A 21,370-nucleotide genomic window follows, 5' to 3' on the forward strand; every position below is an offset into this window, starting at 1 on the left:
AAGCCCACTGCTTAATATTCAGAGAAATAAATGCAATCAAGAAATGGAAGAAGGATTTCAAAAGATACAGATCAAAATAATTTTTAAAGGCTACACAAGCTTATAAAATTATGAATTTTACTGTAGTAATGCTGATGAAAATTATTCCACATAATTTACCTCCACATAAAGTATTAAAAAAAGCCTGAAGCATTTAAAGGGCATATCAGATATGCAGAGTCATATTAAGACTTAAAAACATACATATATGTAATTATATATATAATATACAATCTTTTCTTTTTTTTTTAAAGTGAATCGACATACTGTAATTTTGGAAAATAAGAAAAGCACAAAGAAGAAAGTGAAAACTCATCTGTAATCCAAACCACTTTAAACTGTGGCATTTTAATGTCTGCCGGAACAAACTCCCATTCATTTTTTATTCTTTTGCTTACCTAGTCTTACCCATTTATTCTTCCACATAAATCTAAATTTAAAATCATTTTGAATACTTCCTCCCCAAACAAAGTATCACTGGAATTTTCAGTGGACATGCATTAAATTTCTCTCCTGTATTTATAGGAGACTTGACATTTTATAATGAGCTTTCTAATTGAGGAAGCTAGATGTTTTCATATAGGTCATTTTTCATAATTTCATAAAAAGTATTTCATAGGTATTTTATATTTTGTTGCGAGGAAAACCATCTGTTTAATATACATGGGAATATATATATTTATATATACTAATTACTGCAGATATATAAGAAAGAAAGTTGTAGATTTCTGTATATCAATTCTTTCTGAGAAACTTAATGAACTTTCCTCTTAGCTCTAAGAACTTTCTCAGTTAATTCTCTTAGGCTTCCTAGGTGAATAATCTTACCCTGTGAATAATAAATTGTCTTCTCCCTTCAACAGCTAAACCTCGTTTGGTTCCTTTCTTTCTTCCTGCACTGCAGTAAGTAACACTGGGCATCCTCACAGGTCCTTTCTAAAGAGATGGTCTCTAGCATTTCACTTTTAAGAGGATGGTTTGTGACTGGTTTCAGATAGAGACTCATTAGCAAAATTAAAACGTTCTTCAGTTAACTAAGATATTTTTAAAAACCAGAAACAACAACTATAATGTCAGCTAATAGGAATCTGTACTATGGGCAGAGCACTGTGTATTACAGAAGTATCTCGTTTAGCCCTCATGACTAATGAGATCATTAACACCATTTGACAGAGGAGGAAACTGAAGCTCAGAAGAATCACATCTAACTGCCCAACCAAGGCTGGAGATTTTTCGAAAGCAGTGCAATTCCTGGCCCTGAGCTCTAAACCATCCTGAGTGCAATGGTGTCTCCCTGAGCACTGGGTGTAGAAATTTCAGATGCCTCTGGGGTAACCATCAAGATGATGTTACCCGTTCCTTCTCTGAAGGATTAATATAATGAATTAATTATTAAGTGTCCTAATACTGTGCAGATTTATGAAATAAACCAACTTTAAAAGAATATCACTTCTCCCTTTCTAGAGGATTTAACATGAGAGTGCATTGTAATATATATTACATATATTCAGTGTCTGATTGTTTTATAATCATGTGGAAAAACACACTGTCGTAATAGTGCTAAAGAAAAGGATGAGAGTTTAGATGGTTTTAAATATAGCTATTTAAATCATCATGTACTCAGCTGAAAAAATTAAGAAACAACAACAGCAAAATAAACTAGATTCAGTTGCACAGAGGCATTAACTCTTATTTTGATTGGATTGATTTTAAAACCTGCATTAGAATTTCACTTCTAACTCTCTCTCTACATGTGTAATGTCTGAGTTCTTTCACCGTAGAAAAAAGGTTTCCAACTAAAGCAGGAGTCAACTTGTGTAAACGTCACTGGAAAATGAAAACAATCTTTCTCTGAGGTTTTTTCAAGCTTTTCTACAAGTGGAAAGGCTTACGCCACCTGTCTCATTGATATTAAGAGAAGGTGAACTCAATCAAACAGGTGGACAACAGGTGCTGCCTGTTGCCTTCTAAATGAGCCCATGAAGGGAAAAGCCAAAACTGTGGTCCTACCCTCAGGTGGACAATACCAGTTTGGTGATGGTTTATACGTAAATCCTCTTCTCACTATATTTACCATCCTATAAACTATTCTATGATGCTGCAATGAAAACATTTATATCAAACAGTCTACATACAAGCAAGTTAACTGCAAATATAGAAATGTTATTTGGGAGATTATCCTTTAAGCGAAATATAGGATAGCTATAAATTCAGGAGAGCCTTCAGGCACTTGTTAAATAAATTACTGGATGAACATACTAGCTAGATTAGCTAAAACAAAAGTTAACCTTGGGAAAAAATGTAAATCAACCATCCCAGTTTGTAGAGAGTCACCCTGAACCAAATTGGTGTCTTATTAACAAACACCTTGGTGTCATATTGATCAAATATATAATGACAGTTTGGTTTTAAGACCACTGCATCACTATTAAAAGTAAGGGTACCATTCAGATCTAAACCACATGAATTAATGTGACTGATTACAGAGAAATGCAAGTCACAGTTTGGAGTCTCAGAATCTAGGGCTCTAGCCTAGTTCAGTCTCTCCAGCTACCAAATACAACCCATCTCGTAAAGGAGGTCAAGAAAAGAAACTGGGGTCCTAAAATAACTATACAATATAGACATATTAGAATGACCCAGATATTGTCACCTGAATAATGTTAAGCTTTAGCATGAGTTCAGCAAATACCTTTGACTGTCATTTTTTCTACATTTTAATTCTGCCTTAAAAAATTTATTCTAAATCATTTATGTAAGGAATAGATCAAAAGACTTTTGAATTATTCTATAATTTATCATTCTCATAATGACAGATTTTCTCATAATTGAAGACAAGCACTTCTGCTAAATCCATTTTTATCCTACTTCATTTAATCATTCCTTTAACATGTAATTACTGAGTATACATTATGTCAATTACTGAGTTAGGAATTAAGGATTCCCTAGAGGCAATATACTAAAAGCCCAAAGGTTAACAATGTTTTTTTTATCTTCATTCAAAAAATATTCATTTAGCACCTATTATACACACAGCCCTGGTGGGTATTAATCACTCTGGTTCACATTTTTAGTAGCGTAAGATTTATATTTAAAACACTAACAATCTGATATGTAAGACTCTAAAATAAGAGGTTCAGTGTGTCATGTAACTAATAAGTCATTACTGGTGTGACAGGGGCGGGGAGTCAGCAGGATCAGTTAAGCAGCACAGTTCCTCTTTTATATTAAGTAGCCCTTGAAATGCATGGTGTTCTACAGCTAATAGCTCTTACCTATGTCAGGTACTACAGTCTTCTGAATCATTACAAAAAAGGAAACCATAATCAGAGAAGACTTTAATAGTCTTATATGCTATGCATATCATACTGGATAGTCCATAAGTCATTATCAACCAGAATACATGTGCCATTTTCTTACCATGCCAGAAGAAGTTATTAAAATTTAGAAATTGCTCTCTTTTTTCTTTTTTTAAAAGAAACTAAGTGTATCATGCACCAACTAAAAAAGAGCATGCACAACTCAAATCTGTCACTTGAAATAACAGTGACGTACAACAACAGTACCTTCATGGTATCTGTTACACTATGCATATACGAATATACTACTATTACTTATTATATTATACATAAAATGACGCTGAGCCATGTCTTATAAAACAATACTGAATGCTCATTCTTTCTTACAGGTTGTAATCCTGGCAAGGCAGAGATATGGCTAGATTAGACAGACAGACAGACAGACAGACAGACATATTATTTGCACTTTACAGATGAGAAAACTAAAGCTGAGAAGGTCAAGTGGCTTGCCCATGGCCAGAGCGAGGGGTAAGTCAAGGTCTGACTGGCTGTATGCTACACAAAGTTGTCCCCTGTCATATCAGAGATTTAGAATGTTACTCTGATTTGCTTGGAAAACTCAGATGAATGCAGCGTGAAGCATGGCTTTTATGCAGTCATCCGGCATTAAGGTGAATATCAGAAAATTCACATTAACAACAAGACTACTGAAAATGTTACTGCCATCCCTCTGTGGTCAGAAATACTGGCATTCTTTAGTTTAACTGAGGTCAATGTGAAGGCATTTTATCTGTGAGGGACAAGCGCCATAAATCAAGTTCCTAAGCGCTAAGGACACTGCTTTCAAAAAAGTTCTCTGTGGCGCGAGGGCCACCTACCTTCCCACTCTCTGTTTGGGCTCCTGGGGGTGCCCCGCGGGCTCGCAGAACCCCTGCGCTCCAGATCCATCTGCTCCTGCCTCTGCCGCTGCTCCTCCAGAAGCGCTGACTCGTGCATGGCTTTGATGTGTCGCTGGTAGAGGGCAAAGCCGCTCACTGGAGTTCCAATCGGTATGTTACATGGGGTGCAGGAAACCTACAGGAAGAAGAAAATCTAAATATGCCAATGACCAACAAAACAGTAATTACCATCTGTGGCAAGTAATGCTTCTTTCTGTAATATGACTGCTTGAAGTGATTTTACCATTTTTTAATCAAATCTTCAAGCATAATGCTTAAAATGCTAAACAATTACTTTCAGATCTGAACACAAAATAAATCCCGAAGTTGTGGTAAGAGAAATCAAAACAGAAATCACAATATTTCCATTTGCTTTTTTTGGGGGAGGGGGTAGGAGTTTATTAATTAATTAATTTATTTTTGCTGTGTTGGGTCTTCGTTTCTGTGCGAGGGCTTCCCCTACTTGTGGCAAGCGGGGACCACTCTTCATCACAGTGCGTGGGCCTCTCACTATCGCGGCCTCTCTTGTTGTGGAGCACGGGCTCCAGACGCGCAGGCTCAGTAGTTGTGGCTCACGGGCCTAGCTGCTCCGTGGCATGGGGGATCTTCCCAGACCAGGCTCAAACCCGTGCCCCCTGCATTGGCAGGCAGATTCTCAACCACTGCGCCACCAGGGAAGCCCTCCATTTGCTTTTAACTCACGATGTTGAGTCCCTAGTGGCTCAGGCTTGGGTCCCACCCTCCTCTGCCCTCTCACAGGTGCTCACACCCACTTCTATGGATTTAAATGTCACCTGTACGTTAATGGCTCATAAACTTCTAATACATTTTCCTCAAGTTCCACACTCACAGACTGCCTACCTAACAAATCCACTTGGATATCTCAAAGCACCTCAAAACTTATATTCAAAACGGCACTTTTCATTTGCTAAACTCAATGCTTCTCCTACAGTGATCTCCATCACATGAAACAGAACCACAGCAGCTTAAGCCAGAAACCTGGCAGCCACACTGGACTTCATCTCCTCTCTTTCCACAACCAATTCATTAACATACCAATTCTCTTCAGGACGGAAATGAAACGTCACCTCTTCAGACAGGCCATCCCTAACCATCCAAAACATACTGCAAACCCCCTCCCTCTCTTTCACAGGACACAGCACTCGCCACAATTTGCAATTAGATGCTTGTTTTCTCTGCTTCTTTTCTGTCTCTCCCACTTCCTGAAGGAACCCAACCTGCTTTGTCCAACATAAATAAACAGCCCCTAACTCAGTCCATCACTTCATGAACACAAAAGAGTCCTGGGAATAGCAGAGATCTGACTCTTTTAGAACCTGTTATCTAAAGACTTCCAGAGTTTTCTCTGCTGCTGTAAGTAGGATTTTTTTTTTTTTTTTTTTTTTTTTGCGGTATACGGGCCTCCCACTGTCGTGGCCTCTCCCGCTGCGGAGCACAGGCTCCGGACGCGCAGGCCCAGCGGCCATGGCTCACGGGTCTAGCCGCTGCGCGGCATGTGGGATCCTCCCGGACCGGGGCACGAACCCGCGTCCCCTGCATCAGCAGGCAGACTCTCAACCACTGCACCACCAGGGAAGCCCCGTAAGTAGGATTTTTCACTGCACCCATAACACACACATAATTTTCTTGCCTTTGTGCTTTGGCTTGTATGTAAACATGGCTTTCCTCCTTTTGCTATAAAGCGAAATGAACTGTTTTGGTCCAACCAAAACACTATTTCCTACATGGAGTCTTCTTTAAGTGTCTGTCTCTTTAAGAAGGAAGCTCTTCCTCTGAATCACCCATAGTATATTTTTCAAACTAAGAGAGCATCACATTTTAATTCTTTTAAATTTTTTTTATGATTTTTTTTCTGTCTTATTATCAAGACCAATCCCTAAATTTTCTGAAGTCAGAGATCATGATATTCCACACAGCTTTAAAAATGTTATCTTGGGGGCTTCCCTGGTGGCGCAGTGGTTGAGAATCTGCCTGCCAATGCAGGGGACACGGGTTCGAGCTCTCGTCTGGGAGGATTCCACATGCCGCGGAGCAACTGGGCCTGTGAGCCACAACTACTGAGCCTGGCGCCTTGAGCTTGTGCTCCGCAACAAGAGAGGCCACGACAGTGAGAGGCCTGCGCACAGCGATGAAGAGTGGCCCTGGCTCACCGCAACTAGAGAAAGTCCTCGCACAGAAATGAAGAACCCAACACAGCCAAAATTAAATAAATAAATTTATTTTAAAAAAAAAATGTTATCTTGAACTAGGGAGACAATCAATAAATGTCCATTTGGGTAAATCAATGAATGAGCAAATGCTTAATGATTTTTTTGGTGAGCCTATTTATCATAAGCACACACTTAGGGCTTCCCTGGTGGCGCAGTGGTTAAGAATCCGCCTACCAATGCAGGGGACACGGGTTTGAGCCCTGGTCCGGGAAGATCCCACATGCCGCGGAGCAACTAAGCCCGTGTGCCACAACTACTGAGCCTGCGCTCTAGAGCCCGCAAGCCACAACTACTGAAGCCCGTGTACCACAACTACTGAAGCCCGCACGCCTAGACCCTGGGCTCTGCAACAAGAGAAGCCACCACAATGAGAAGTCTGTGCCCCGCAACAAAGAGTAGCCCCCGCTCACTGCAACTAGAGAAAGCCCGCGTGCAGCAGCGAAGACCCAATGCAGCCAAAAATTAAATAAATGAATAAATAAATTTATTTTTTTAAAAAAGCACACACTTAACTTTTACATATTGTCATGTGAGACGAAATAAATTTTTATCCTCTGAAATAAAGCAAGAGCTAGAACATAACTAAGTAAAAGATCAATACCCAAGACTGGAATTCAGGATCAAAAGGGAGTCAAACTCATAGAGATTAATAAGGTAAAATGTAAATAAAACTAGATTTGGAACTGTATACTAAAGTTAACCATAACCTCTATAATTTATTCTAAATATTCAAAACCCAGTTATATATTTATTCTACTATTGTCTTATAGCAAAACAAAACAAACACAGAACTTACTAACATTTATGGCTAGAGCACTATATTTCTCTTTTTTCTATAAATGGAAATGACCATTTCAATCAATTATCACGATGAATCCATTTGAAAAAGCAATGTATCCAACAGATGAGTGGATAAATAAAATGTGGTCTATACAACAGTCTTAAAATGGAAGAAGAATCGGATATGTGCTACAACATGGATTAATCTTGAGGACATTATGCTGAGTGAAATAAACCAGCCACAAAAAAACCAAATATTTACTGTATGAGTCCACTTATGTAAGTAGCCAAATTCATAAAATGGAAAGTAGAAAGGTGGTTACCAGGGGCTGGGGGAAGCGGGGGAAGGAGAGTGATGGTTAAGTGGATATACTTAACCCTACTGAACACTTAAAAAAAGTTAAGACGGTAAATTTTATGTTATGTGAATTTTTACCACAATTTTTTTAAAAAAACAAGCACTGATTAAAGAAGAGAAAAAATGTCTCTAAAGGTCTTTGTTTTCAACACCTCTTACTCACATTGACTTACCATTGGCGGGATGACAGCAGCTCGATGCTGAAGCTGTGGCAGGTCCAGTGGATTTGGTTTTATTGGGGACGAGACCAGTATAGATCCAGTGGGGTTTAACAATGAAGGTTTTGAATCCATAGGAAACATTCTGCAAATGCAATTTAAAAAGATAAATTAATATATTCTTATTTAAAACTTTAAACATACAATCACCATAATTCCTTTTAAGTTAACATGTACACACACACACACACACTCACACACGCACACACACACATCACATTAACCTTGCATATTTGAACAGTCAGGAAAAAAAATCTACAGTGCTAATTTTCTAGGTAAAGAAGCCTAACGTTGCTTTATAGGTTGAAATTTATCTGAATTTAATCATCTGCATCTAACCAACAGAATAGTCTGAACAAGGGCCATTATAAAAAGTTAGGTCCTAATTTATCATTAACATAGGTTACAAACTATGTTACCTGTAACAGAATGCTTCTCTAGGATCACAGAGTATTTTTTTTTTAACATTTGAATAAACCACCATCATTTTAAAATCAAGAATCTCACCCCAAATCCCAGACTTCTGGTTTCTCATGAAAAATGGGAAGACATGGCACCGCAGAGGTAGCACCCCCATGCAAGAGCGGGCTAACTGGCAGGGCTGCCCCTCCACCCAGCCCGTGCTCCCCAGTCACAGCTCTGCCAGCTCACACTCCACCAGCTTCACTCATTTTCAGGACATACACTTGAGTTTAGGACACCCAACGTATGAACTGGGGAAATTATATCAATACCTTACAGGCTCCATCATATTTCCCAGTGTTGTCAGTTACTGGGGAAAGATGAACATTTTAAAAGGTATAAATTGGTAAGAAAATTAGAATGGGTAAAAGAAAACAATTTACATATTACACAAAGAATAAAGATAATATTAAAGATATAGAAGACAACTGAAAGTGTTATTTTGATAGTTTGGAAGTGAAGTAAACTTTAGAGTATCATCCAGAGACCACTATATATTTATAAGGAATTTCAGAATTTCACGACTACTGTCACGGTCATCTCTTAGGATGCTCCTCTCCTGTAAGATTACTGCCATCCTAATTTTTCCTTCATTTATAAATTTATAAATAAGTTACTGATTATAAAAAAAAAAGTTACTGAAACCAGCAGTGCGAAACACAGGTAACTCTTATTTTAGTTGAGATATTTCAATAAAGCATGCTTAAAAAGGGACCACACAGCTTGAATCCATTGATGTTTACTCTAAAGCCTGGGACAATTAAAATCTAGATTACTGTGACATGAGAATAAAAGAGGGCTAGAATCTTCAATTTTCTGAAAAACCAACCGTTAAGTAGGAGCCCTATATTACTTCAATTCTTGTTGATTAAAATTCTAGTATCTACCATATAAAAATCTCTTTGGAGAAACCATCACTGTTATGTTCAATATTATTCTAGTACCAAGTCTCATTCTAGAATATGTAAGATGCACAATATACTGGATATGGACTGAAAGCACAGTGACACCAGGACACACTATGGAAGCTGAGCTCTGAGCAGAATCTGGCTATCTCCTGAGAGCCTCTTTCTTATTAAAAAGGGGAAAAAAAGAAAAACAAAAACAAAAACCAGAGCTGAATTGGGTTTCTGGTTAAATGACGTTTTAGTCTAATTCATTTCTAGAATTTGCACCAATCCAACATTCTACTGTGATTCTAGGTGATTCCATTGCTTTCAAGGAAAAGGAAACACCCAGGAAATTAAATATATTAAAGAAGTTGGCATCTACTCCTGCAAAATATGTATTTTTTACAGTAATTTTTATAAAAACCATTAAGATTATATTTGCATATTATTAATTTGACTAAAAGTACTTACAAGGTAATTTGTATTGTACCTGATATTTTGAATTACAAATATGCATAACCTACAGTTTTAACTGATACAAAAAAGTGATCATTATATAATGACCACTAAGTTGAATCTTGATTACGCTTTCTAACACACTCACTCCAGTTCCCATCTTTGCCCTGAGCATCTCTCACATTGTCATGTGCAGGCCCCGCAGGCCCGGCTTGAGGCTGCTCGGTCTGGGGACAAAGCTGGAGCCGGCGGCCCCCACTTCCACTTTCACCACCACATCACACAGCTCTGCCACAGAAGCAGCTCAGGCCACAGCTCTGTGAGCTGACAGCCCCTTCTCTGCTATCATATGGCATGCACGTTACAAGTGATGTAGAAAGAAATTAAAATCTTTCTCATTAAAGAATAATGATCACACAATTCTTTTTGGTTACTTAATCAGGTGAACAGCATCAGAACCCAACACTAAAAGCAGACAGAGGGACTTTCCTGGTGGCGCAGTGGTTAAGAATCTGCCTGCCAATGCAGGGGACACGAGTTCGAGCCTTGGCCCAGGAAGATCCCACATGCTGCAGAGCAACTAAGCCCGTGCGCCACAACTACCGAGCCTGTGCTCTAGAGCCCGCGAGCCACAACTACTGAGCCCGTGCACCTAGAGCCCATGCTCCGCATCAAGAGAAGCCACCGTAATGAGAAGCCCACGCACCACGACCAACAGTAGCCCCCGCTCGCCGCAACTAGAGAAAGCCCACGGGCAGCAACGAAGACCCAACGTGCCATAAATAAATAAATTAATTAATTAAAAAATAAAAAATAAAAGCAGACAGACTCTCTCACTTGCCAGTATTTCTACAGGAGTAACCTCAGCAGCCAGCACCGCCCTGGGGTTCAGTCTGCAACCAACAGAGTAAAGAGCAGGAGGAGGTCAAGGAGGGAGCCTCACCGCTGCCTCTCGGGTTCCCCGTCCACATCCTCGTCGGCACTGCATGTGGCACTGGAGTCGTGGTCAGAGGGGAGCTCGGGCCTCGGGGCGCTCATCTGCTGGGCCACCCCCAGGTCGTCGCCTCCAGGCTCCGGCTTCTCGCTGCTTCTCTCCAGGTCTCTGTCTTTGGGGTCCCCTTCGACTCTGGACGGACTGCTTTCTGGCATTTCCACATCCACAGCGTCAGCCTTGGCAGCCGAGGGGAGGTCCAGAGCAGAAGGGCCTTCAGCCCCACACTCCTTGTGCTCCACGTCCATCGGCTCTGCTGTGTCCACTGCCACACTGTCGTTCGCCTGGGTCTCCACACTGTCATCCTCGGCTGCTTCTGTGCTCGGAACTGCCGGCGAGGGAGAGGCCCTGGGCACGGTGTCGGGTGTGGCCTCCAGCTCGGCCGCAGGCTCCGTGGTCCCTCGAGGAGGCGCGTTTTCAGTGCTGTCTTCGCCGGGCTTGACAGCTTCAACTGGTGAAGGAGAAGGAGCACTTTCTGTATCAGAACTATTTTCAGCACCTTAAAGATAATGATACAGCATAAAAATCTGATAATGAACACCTGTCAGGTGGTGACAGCAGCCATGCTTGAAAGTACTTGTTTAGGATGAATTATCCTCCTTTGATGACCTCACTGAAGTATTACAGCTATTGGGAAACTAAAGTTTTTTCATAAGTAGAGTATGAAAGGGAAACATCAAATTGTCTTGGCCTTCAGAAATTGAAAGCGTAAAAGCTTTTAATGTCTAAAAATAATCCATATGAAATTTGAAAAACAAAGAAAGATAGAAAAACAAAACTAAACAAAAAACATTCCCATAAATGATAATGTTCTGGTTTATTTCTACCAGCCTGTTTCTGTGCTTTTCTTTTTACCCAGGAAAGCTAACACTAGAACAGCACCATCCAATAGTAACATGATGCACATTACATCTGTAATTTAAATTTTTCTGGTGGTCATGTTAAAAAAGTAAAAAGAGAGACAGATAAAATTAACTTCAACAATATATCTTAGGGGCCTCCCTGGTGGCGCAAGTGGTTGAGAGTCCGCCTGCCGATGCAGGGGATACGGGTTCGTGCCCCGGTCTGGGAGGATCCCATATGCCGCGGAGCGGCTGGGCCTGTGAGCCATGGCCGCTGAGCCTGCGCGTCCGGAGCCTGCGCGTCCGGAGCCTGTGCTCCGCAACGGGGGAGGCCACAACAGTGAGAGGCCCGCATACCGCAAAAAAAAAAAAAAAAAAAAAAAAAAAAAAAAAAAAAAAAAAAAAAAAACAATATATCTTATTTAACCCAGTATGTGCAAAATATTATCATTTTAAATGTAACCAATATAGAAACCTAGTAATAAGGTGTTTTACCTTTTTTGGTACTAAGTCTTCAAAATCTGATTGTATTTCACATTTTCAGCACATCTCAATGTGGACTACAGTCGTCCCCTGGTGTCTGCAGGGGACTAACTCCAGACCAACCCCCATGCCCCCACCACGGACACCAAAATCCACGGATGCTCAGGTACCTGATGTAAAATGGCAGCACGTGCATATAACCTACGCAAAAGTATCCTCCCGTATCCTTTAAATCATCTATAAATTACTTACAATTACTTGTAATACGTAATACTATACAAATGCTGTGTAAATAGCTGTAAATACAATGTAAATGCTATGTAAATAGTTGCCACTTTGGAATTTTGCTTTTGGGAACTTTCTGTAATTTTTTTCTGAATATTTTCCATCCACAGTTGGTTGAACTGCAGGACCCTCAGATAGAGGGAAGACTGTAATCACATTTCAAGAACTCAATAGCCACATGTGTGTCTAGTGGCTACCACATTAGACAACAAAGCTCTAGAACAATATCATATAGATCTTTGTTTGTTTGTTTGTTTTGTTTTGTTTTTTTTGTGGTACGTGGGCCTCTCACTGTTGTGGCCTCTCCCGTTGCGGAGCACAGGCTCCGGACACGCAGGCTCAGTGGCCATGGCTCACGGGCCCAGCTGCTCCGCAGCATGTGGGATCTTCCCGGACCGGGGCACGAACCCATGTCCCCTGCATCGGCAGGCAGACTCTCAACCACTGCGCCACCAGGGAAGCACTCACATAGATTTTTTAACTTAACGTTGTAACACTGGTCTTTCCCATCGTTTGTACCATTTCATAAATATACTTTTAATGTGTTTTGACATCTTTACCCAGATTATCTCAAAGGAATCACAAATTCACTACGTCCTACTCTGGACAGGTATTCAACTCCCCAAGTCCCAACTCAAGTTCTTTTTTAGTGTTTAGTATCCAACAAACAAACCAGGAACCTAGGAGTCACCTTTTAAACACTCCTCTCATTTGTCCCCATATCCTGCCTCGATAAGTCTCATAGATCTTCTCTCTACAAATATCCCTCAAATCCAGCCATTTCTGTTCAACTTCACAACTGCCACTTGACTCCAAAACCGACTCTTCTGACCACCATCCCAGACCATTCTCTACAAGGCCAGAGTGAGTTTAAAAGCCAAATTTTACCAAAACTCACTCACACTCTCTCCCCTTCACTGCTCCTAGGATAAAGTTCCAAACTCCTGAGCGTGGCCTTGCTGCGAGCGTCCAGCCTCATCTCGAGCCCTGCATTCTCTGTGTCCCATATCACTGGCCTTCTTCCAGTTCTGTGAATGCCCCATGCGTCTGCTACCACATACTTCATACATTCTGAGCGGCTTTCACCTACTTTTCCCCCTTTGGATATTAGATCAAATACCACATGCTTAAAAAAAGCCTTCTATCATTTCCTTAACAAAGTTGAATTTTGCTACTATGGCTCTTACAGCACATGTCCTGATTACAGTTACAATTTTACATTTATTCACAATTATTTGATTCCTTGCTGTTGCTCCCACTAGGCTGTAAATACCATTAAGGGCAAGGATCATATATTTTGCTTATCAGCTAAGTCCTAGAGACAAGCACAGGGCCGAGTGCCTGGCACAGAGCAGACTCAAACATTTACTGAAGTAAGAAGTGAATGAACGGCTGTGAATGTGTCTTTAAATTTACTTCACCTTTCCTCTATTAGTGGATCCTTGGGCTACTTCCAACTTGACACTGCTATAAATAGTTACACAGAGATGTTCACTTCAACATTAAGTTTTCAATTATTTTCTTAAAATAGACTAGAAGACAACATAAAGCTTTAAATCTCCCTAAAATTAATACACATATCTCCAATGAGAATCCCAGCGGTTTGTAAGAAAACTTCTTAAACTACATAGACCAATTTATAATTTATATGAAAAAATAAGTCCCTGAGAAAATCCAAGAAAATTAGAAAAAGCATTAGCGTGAGAGAGACTTGCCTCTCCAGATTCTTAAACTTACTATGAAGCCAATGTATTACCAATGTGTTGGGAACTGCCAAAGAGACAGACAAAATAAATCAGTGGTACAGAAGATAATGTCTAGGGATAGCTCCTAAAGTATGTGAGAAGTTAATGTATGCCAAAGGTGATACTTTAAATCATTGAGTAAAGGATGATATTTAATAAGCTAGCTTTCTCAGAATTGGTTCTCTGTCTGGAAGAAAAACTACACTATGCAGAAAAATAATTCCAAATGGAATAAAGATTTTTAAAATTCTAAGAAGATAATTTAGTACAAGATACAAATAACCTCAGGAGGTATGGAGAAATATTTGAAGCAAAACAGGAAACTCTGGGGCTTCCCTGGTGGCGCAGTGGTTGAGAGTCCGCCTGCCGATGGAAGGGACACGGGTTCGTGCCCCAGTCCGGGAAGATCCCACATGCCGTGGAGCGGCTGGGCCCGTGAGCCATGGCCGCTGAGCCTGTGCGTCCGGAGCCTGTGCTCCGCAATGGGAGAGGCCACAACAGTGAGAGGCCTACATACTGCAAAAACAAAACAAAACAAAATAAAAACAGAAAACAGTAAACTCTGAAGCCATAAACGTATTATTTTTACATAAAAAACAGTAAAAATAAAAACTTAAATGACCATATGGGAAAGGATACTTTTCATGCATAACATAGTATTTAAAAACTCTGAATGGGCCTCCCTGGTGGCGCAGTGGTTGAGAGTCCACCTGCCGATGCAGGGGATACGGGTTCGTGCCCCGGTCTGGGAGGATCCCATATGCCGCGGAGCGGCTGGGCCCGTGAGCCATGGCCGCTGGGCCTGCGCATCCGGAGCCTGTGCTCCGCAACGGGAGAGGCCACAACAGTGAGAGGCCCGCATACCGCAAAAAGAAAAAAAAAAAAAAACTCTGAATGAATGAAAGAGTGAATTTGTAAATATGTACCTAACATCCACCATGCAATGCAGGGAGCTGTTTGAGGTCCTGGTGACACTTCAGTGGGAAAAAGAAATTACTCTAATGGAGCGGAAATTCTAGTGTGGAACAGACAACAAACCATAAACACATGACATGTCAGGTGGTAATAAACGCAGTGAATAAAGAACAAAATTGGGGCCCAGTGGGTAAGGAGGCATTAGAGAGCTAATGTGACATTTCAAGAGGCCCAAAGGAAGTGGGGAAGCTCATTCCAGGTAGAGAGATTAGCACGTGGAAAAGCCCCTCAAGTGGGGGCTGTCTGCTCAGGAGCAGCAAAGAGGACAGTGTGGTCAAAACAGAGGGAGCAGTCACCTCACACCTGTAAGAACGGCCATCGTTAAAAAGACAAGAAGTAATGAGGTTGGTGAGAATGCAGAGGAAAAGGAACCCTCATGCACTGTTGGTGGAAATAGAAATTGGCGCAGCCACTATGGAAAACAGTACGGAGGTGCCTCAAAAAATTAAAAATAGAACTACCATATGATCCAGCAATTCTATTTCTGGGTATTTATCTGAAGGAAAAAAACCCACCAACTTGAAAAGATACATGCACCCCAACATTCATTGCAGCATTATTTACAATAGCCAAGATATGGAAGGAACCTAGGTGTCTATCAATGGATGAAAGGGTAAAGAAAATGTGGGGTGTGTATGTGTATGTGTGTGTTTGTGTGTATCTTGCCATTTCTGACAACATGGATGGAACTTTAGGGCATTATGCTAAGTGAAATAAGTCAGACAGAGAAGTACAAATACTGTATGATCTCACCTATATGTGGAATGTTAAAAAACAAAAAAGCATACACAGAGAAGAGACTGGTGGTTGTCAGAGGCAGGCGGTGAGGGGTGGGCAAAGTGGATGAAGGTGCGAGCGATACAAGCACCTAGTTATACAAACAGTAAGCCCTGGGGATGTGACATACAGCATGCTAACTACAGTTAATTACGCTGTGTTATGAACCTGGAAGTTGCTAAGAGTAGGTATTAAAAATTCTCATGATGAGAAAAAAACTATGCAGTGATGAATGTTAACTAGACTTTTGTGATCATTTCATGATACGTACAAATATCAAATGATGTTGTTAACCTGAAACTAATATAATGTTGTATGTCAGTTTTCTCTCAGTTCACACCAACAACAAAGAACAGAGCGAGCAGGCAGAAAGGGGCTGGCAAGGAGGTCACAGAAACCTAAGGGCCCGTTCCCGCAGGGAGTCCTCACGCGTCACCACAGGTCTCTGGCTTTGATTCTGAATGAGATGCGGAAAAGTATCAGAGGATTTGGAGTACAGGAGAAACATGATCTGATGTATATTTTATAAGGTTCACTCTGGCTGTTCTTTGGAGGAAAAAATATATAATGGAACAAACAGCAGCAAGCAGGCCAATCCAAAGGCCACTGCAATAGAGATGAGAGTGGCTCGGAAGCAGGGTGGCAGCAATGGAGGGAGGGGGATGTGACGAGAGTCTAAATAATGCATCTAAAGACAAGTGGACAACCCTCGCTGATGGCCCACATGTGGGGTATGAGAGAGAGCTGGCATCATTTACTGACCGAGGGAGAGACTGGAGGGAAAGTAGGCTGTAGTGGTGGGGAAACACAAGTCGGCTTTGGATGTTAACGCTTAGGTATCCAAGTAGAAATGTTAAATAGGCAGTTAGATGTATCAGCCTGGATTCAGATGAGATTTCAAGTCTCAAAAATAAAAAAATCAAAAGACAAAAGCTCAGAAGAGCACCTCACATGTAGTAAGGTCTCAATATACAGCAGCAATTACTATTAGTGAAAGATGCTACCAAAATGTTGAAAGGCGAACAAAAAGCCTGACTTCATCCTCATTTCTATACATATAGTGATGGAAAGCCTCAAACCCAAGGACAAATGAACAAGTCATTTATCTTCCAAATACAGGAGGACATGTTAGTGATTACACAGATGATATCATCTGACATAAGCACTTTTTCAGTTATTTTCTTCTTCCAAGCCACAAAAGAGTAGGAATATTTCCAAGGCACAGCGCTTCACCAAGCACCAGCCAAATTTGAGTGCCTTTTTTTCTTTCCCCTGCCAAAACACCATAAGGAATGATTTAGAACAAGAGAACAAGAACACATCCAAATTCTGGTAAGGTTTTGGTCTTTCTGATTTAACTCATCTAGTCACAAAAGACACTCCCACGGCTAGAGGTGTGTCTCAGGAAGCCAGACACGGAGGCTCTGCTTTCAGCAGATGCCTCCCCTCTCCCGTGGGCAAGAGCCTGACCCCACAACCAACAGGAGGTCTGTAGGGTCTCCGGAAGCTGGGCAGTGAGACGGGGCATAGCTCGTGGACACTGCACTGTACTTTCTTTTCTCTGGCACTTTCCAAATGAAATTAAGTCCAAGGAAATGAAGATCCCACAATTCTAGGGGCAAGTTCACTTCCTATTAATAGGAAACTATTCTAGGTGTCACGAGACAAGCATATATGTATAAATGGGCATGACGTGACCATGCTACCCCACATTAGAGCCAACGGAAACATGATTTTAATACCTCACTTAACCTTAATCACCTTATTTGACAATTTGAGAAAAGCTTCACACTAAGAAGAAAGTAACAGGAGGGAAACAGAAGGAAAAAGGTCACTTTCTGGTGCTCAGTTTTTAGGAATCTGTTAGCCCATGTATGGATAGGCTTCTCTGTTCTGAAATAAACACATATATGACAAATAGGCTTGGCCCTTTTTAGGAACTGAATTGTGTCCCCACTGCCCCCAAAATTTATGTTAAAGCCCTAACCCTCACTGTGACTGTATTTGGAGATAATGACCTGAAGGAGGTAATGAAGGTAAATGAGGTCATAAGGGTGGGGCCCTGATCCAAACGATAAATTTCTATTGTTTAAGCCGCCCAGTCTGCGAAATACAGGCTTCACGTACACTTATGACCTAGGGAATACTGGCTACCAGCTACAAACCTATGAAAATTAACAAACTCTGAGGACCTCTTTCAAAGTGCCAGACACACCTTCCCCGCCAACTGTCTGCAGGACCCTCATTCTACCCCAGGGTGAGCCTGCTCCAACAGTCTCTTTACTTTTGTAACAGCTACCTCATTTTTCACAAAACCTCACAGAATAAAATTTACTGTTCAAAGCCAAAACCCATTTCAAGACAAATTTTAAGTTGAAAACCCAGTAACGACAACTTGTAGGAAAAAAATAATGAAACAAAACGTAAAACTCCTGGAAGGTGTAGAACCTCGTAAACTTAAAATATAAGAGCCTACAAAGGCAAATGTAAACAGCTCTAATTACCTGAAAAGATTAAACTCTGGTAATTTAAAGATAAAACAAAACAAAAAGCAAATGAGATGGAGGGAATATTTGCATACATAAAAACATGAACATGTTTAAGATATAATATATAAAGAGCTACTGAAATCACTGTGAAAATCCCCACTTCAGAAGAGGACAGTTTTCAAAAGAAATCCAAGGAAACTTTGAAAGTAATGTAAACGGAAATAAATTAGGTAACTTTTTTAATTAGGAAAAAAATCAAGAAAATATTTACTTTTTCAGGAAGTTGTCATTAATTTGTTCAAGTCATGAAAAGGATTTTATTAAGTTTTTTGGGCTGACATTTTTTTCTGCCAGTGCCTCTGGGTCATTAATACTTTTTACGTGAAAACATCAGTATGACATGTGTAAGCTTTGCAAACACTGAAATAAATCAAGCTCAATGGAATAAAGAGGGAAATGTAACTGATGATACCGACTGAACCAATACGTGTGGCAACGATCCAGACACACAGACATTTTATTGATGTCGGCACTTAGTGTCTGAGGCAGGACCACCATCTTCAATATCTTTTGGGTGTAGCACCTGGGCCTTCTTAGGACCTACATAAATAAATATGTGCTGAGTGAACGAATAAATGCATTGTGTACACGTTTCCTTAATGAAGCAATTCCTAGATAGTCAAATGACTAAGGTACACGTCACGCATCTGAGCCAGCAGAAGCCACAACCAGATGGAAGATCTGCGATACCTTCACTGTCCTCGGGATTTTCCTCTTCGTTGGAGGCTTCGATGTCCTCGTCCTCCTGAGCAGAAACGGTGGAAGCTACACTTTCACACTGAGACACATCTCGCTCTTCACGAGGCTTCCGTGAGGCCTAAAGGAGTAAAAAATATTGCTATTTGGGATTTAAATAATTAAAAGGAAAGAAACAAACCTTCTCACACCTGAGGTGAGGCAGAACACTGGCACGCACACACCAGACCAGCAGGCTGCGTGTCCAACAAGCACTCTGGCTGGAGTGCAGTCACCTCAGGGATCCACTAACGGGCCTTTTGTGCAGGTGGATGGATGGCTTTCATCAAACTGATCAAAAGTTACATCCGAGCCGTTTTTGGAACTACTCATCACTATACGTGTACAAATAGCCAAACCCCACAAAACTCCTGCTTTTTATTTTCATATATTTATTTTCTAATAAAAATAACGTGTTGGAATGTGGAAGACAGAAAATTATGTTAAGAAAAATAAGAACTGCTCTTAATTCTAGCAGCTAGAGATTCTAAGTATACTGCTGCATTTCCTTTCAGTCTTTTACATGCGTATACATGTGTATAAATGTTTATGTACACATGTAAACAAAACAGGATGGCCCTATGTAGTTATATATCCTACCTTTTTTTTTAACAATATAATCATGAACTACACACACACCTACTTTACAAGTGCTTCAAGGTTACTACTTTTATTAATGATTCCATTAAAACACTCTACCAATATATATTTCAAATTTTCCTATTTCAAGTCATTTAGGTTGTTAATAATGCTGCAATAGCCTTCCTTCACTACCATTAAGAATTATATGATTTCATAGGCAACAACTCATAGTTGTTGTTACTGAATTTCTTTTACTATTAATGAGAACAAATTCCTTTTTTTTTTTTAAATAGGATTTTCCCTTCTGCAAACTACATGTTTACGTAAAATTGTTCATTCTTCTACTGGGGTCACTTGTCTGTAAGTGTATGTGTCTATGTACATAAATGTAAGACATTAGCCATTTACTGTACTATCTATAGGGTCCCGGCCCTGGCAGTCCTCTGTTCTGTGCCTCCTACAGACCCTGCACACCACCAGGCATCAGCTGCCAGCCTCTCCCAGGTAGAGATTCCTCAGAGGTAACAGGTAACAGATTCCTATTACCACACACCAACTGTGAAAAATTACCAATATTCTTATTCTTATTTCTTCTTATTATTAGTTTAGATATGAATATGCTATTTAGGATCCAACCTAAAGCATTAATTAAGTCAAGAGAAAAATCCATTTTCTGACATCAGAGTAATAGAACTAGATGAAATTCTGAAGACCAAAAAAAAATCCATCCTTATGTTCTGAGCAAGAACACAAGGGAAGACTCCTCTGGCTACATTTTCTAAGAAGCCTTCAGAAGGTTCCATGAATGCTCTATTTTTGAGCATTAGCTAATAGCTACTCTATGGGTTTTCTCAGTGCCCAACCTGTACCCTCCTCTGGCAGCATCCACCCATTCTGCGGGGCGCTGTCCTGGACGGCTGCAGAAGAGACAGCAACTTACCATGACTGTGACATCCCTCTCTTCACACGCAGTGAGCTACTGTACCTCCAGACCCCTTCTTCATTATATGAGAGTATTCGTTTTAAACGGAAATGTAACACCTATAAATCTTCCACTGAGTTTTAACAGGTATTAGACATTTTGTCATTTTTTCCTGAAATCTTTTTAAAAAGGATAAAATGCTCTACCCACGGTTAGTTGCAACATGAAATCTGAAACGTATCGATACATTTTTGGTACTCTATTAAAATGCATTCCTGGACTTTCCTGGTGGCGCAGTGGTTGAGAGTCTGCCTGCCGATGCAGGGGACACGGGTTTGTGTCCCGGTCTGGGAGGATCCCACATGCCGCAGAGCGGCTGGGCCCGTGAGCCATGGACGCTGAGCCTGCACGTCCGGAGCCTGTGCTCCACAGCGGGAGAGGCCACAACAGTGAGCAGGCCCACGTACCGCAAAAAAAAAAAAAAAACATAATAAAATAAAATAAAATAAAATGCATTCCTCTATCTTGTACTTTGGTGTATTAAAGAACATTTTATAAATCTTTTATCCATACACAACATACATTGTGACATCATGAGTTGGTCACTTGGAAAATGAGTTAGAGATTTTTAAAATTTGGATACATTTCATTATATATCAAAATATCACTCACATTAGTTATTATTACCACTAATCTCATCAGAAAAATCTGAGTATTGTGAAGATGTTAATTAAGCTCACGGTGAGAGATACACTTTCCAAAATTCTAATTTTTGCCTGAAAGCTGGAAATTTAAAAGTGGCAACAAATACTA

General features: G+C 40.5%; 1 protein-coding gene across 15 annotated transcripts in view; it reads right to left on the reverse strand.

Annotated features, from left to right (window-relative positions):
* The window catches only part of NCOR1 (nuclear receptor corepressor 1), a 149,383-nt gene that overhangs the window by 37,980 nt on the left and 90,033 nt on the right, over window positions 1–21,370 (reverse strand). For 13 of the 15 annotated variants that reach the window (XM_060082958.1, XM_060082960.1, XM_060082968.1 and 10 more), the window contains 4 exons: window positions 19,009–19,135; window positions 10,615–11,161; window positions 7,819–7,948; window positions 4,217–4,412 (listed from right to left, as the gene is read on the reverse strand). In XM_060082958.1, the coding sequence (XP_059938941.1) occupies window positions 4,217–4,412; window positions 7,819–7,948; window positions 10,615–11,161; window positions 19,009–19,135 (1,000 nt within the window). The remainder of the gene's footprint in view (window positions 1–4,216; window positions 4,413–7,818; window positions 7,949–10,614; window positions 11,162–19,008; window positions 19,136–21,370) is intronic. The other 2 variants (XM_060082973.1, XM_060082972.1) reach the window with 1 other exon arrangement.

Source organism: Mesoplodon densirostris, chromosome 18, assembly GCF_025265405.1.
Source record: "Mesoplodon densirostris isolate mMesDen1 chromosome 18, mMesDen1 primary haplotype, whole genome shotgun sequence".
NCBI lineage: Eukaryota > Metazoa > Chordata > Mammalia > Artiodactyla > Ziphiidae > Mesoplodon > Mesoplodon densirostris.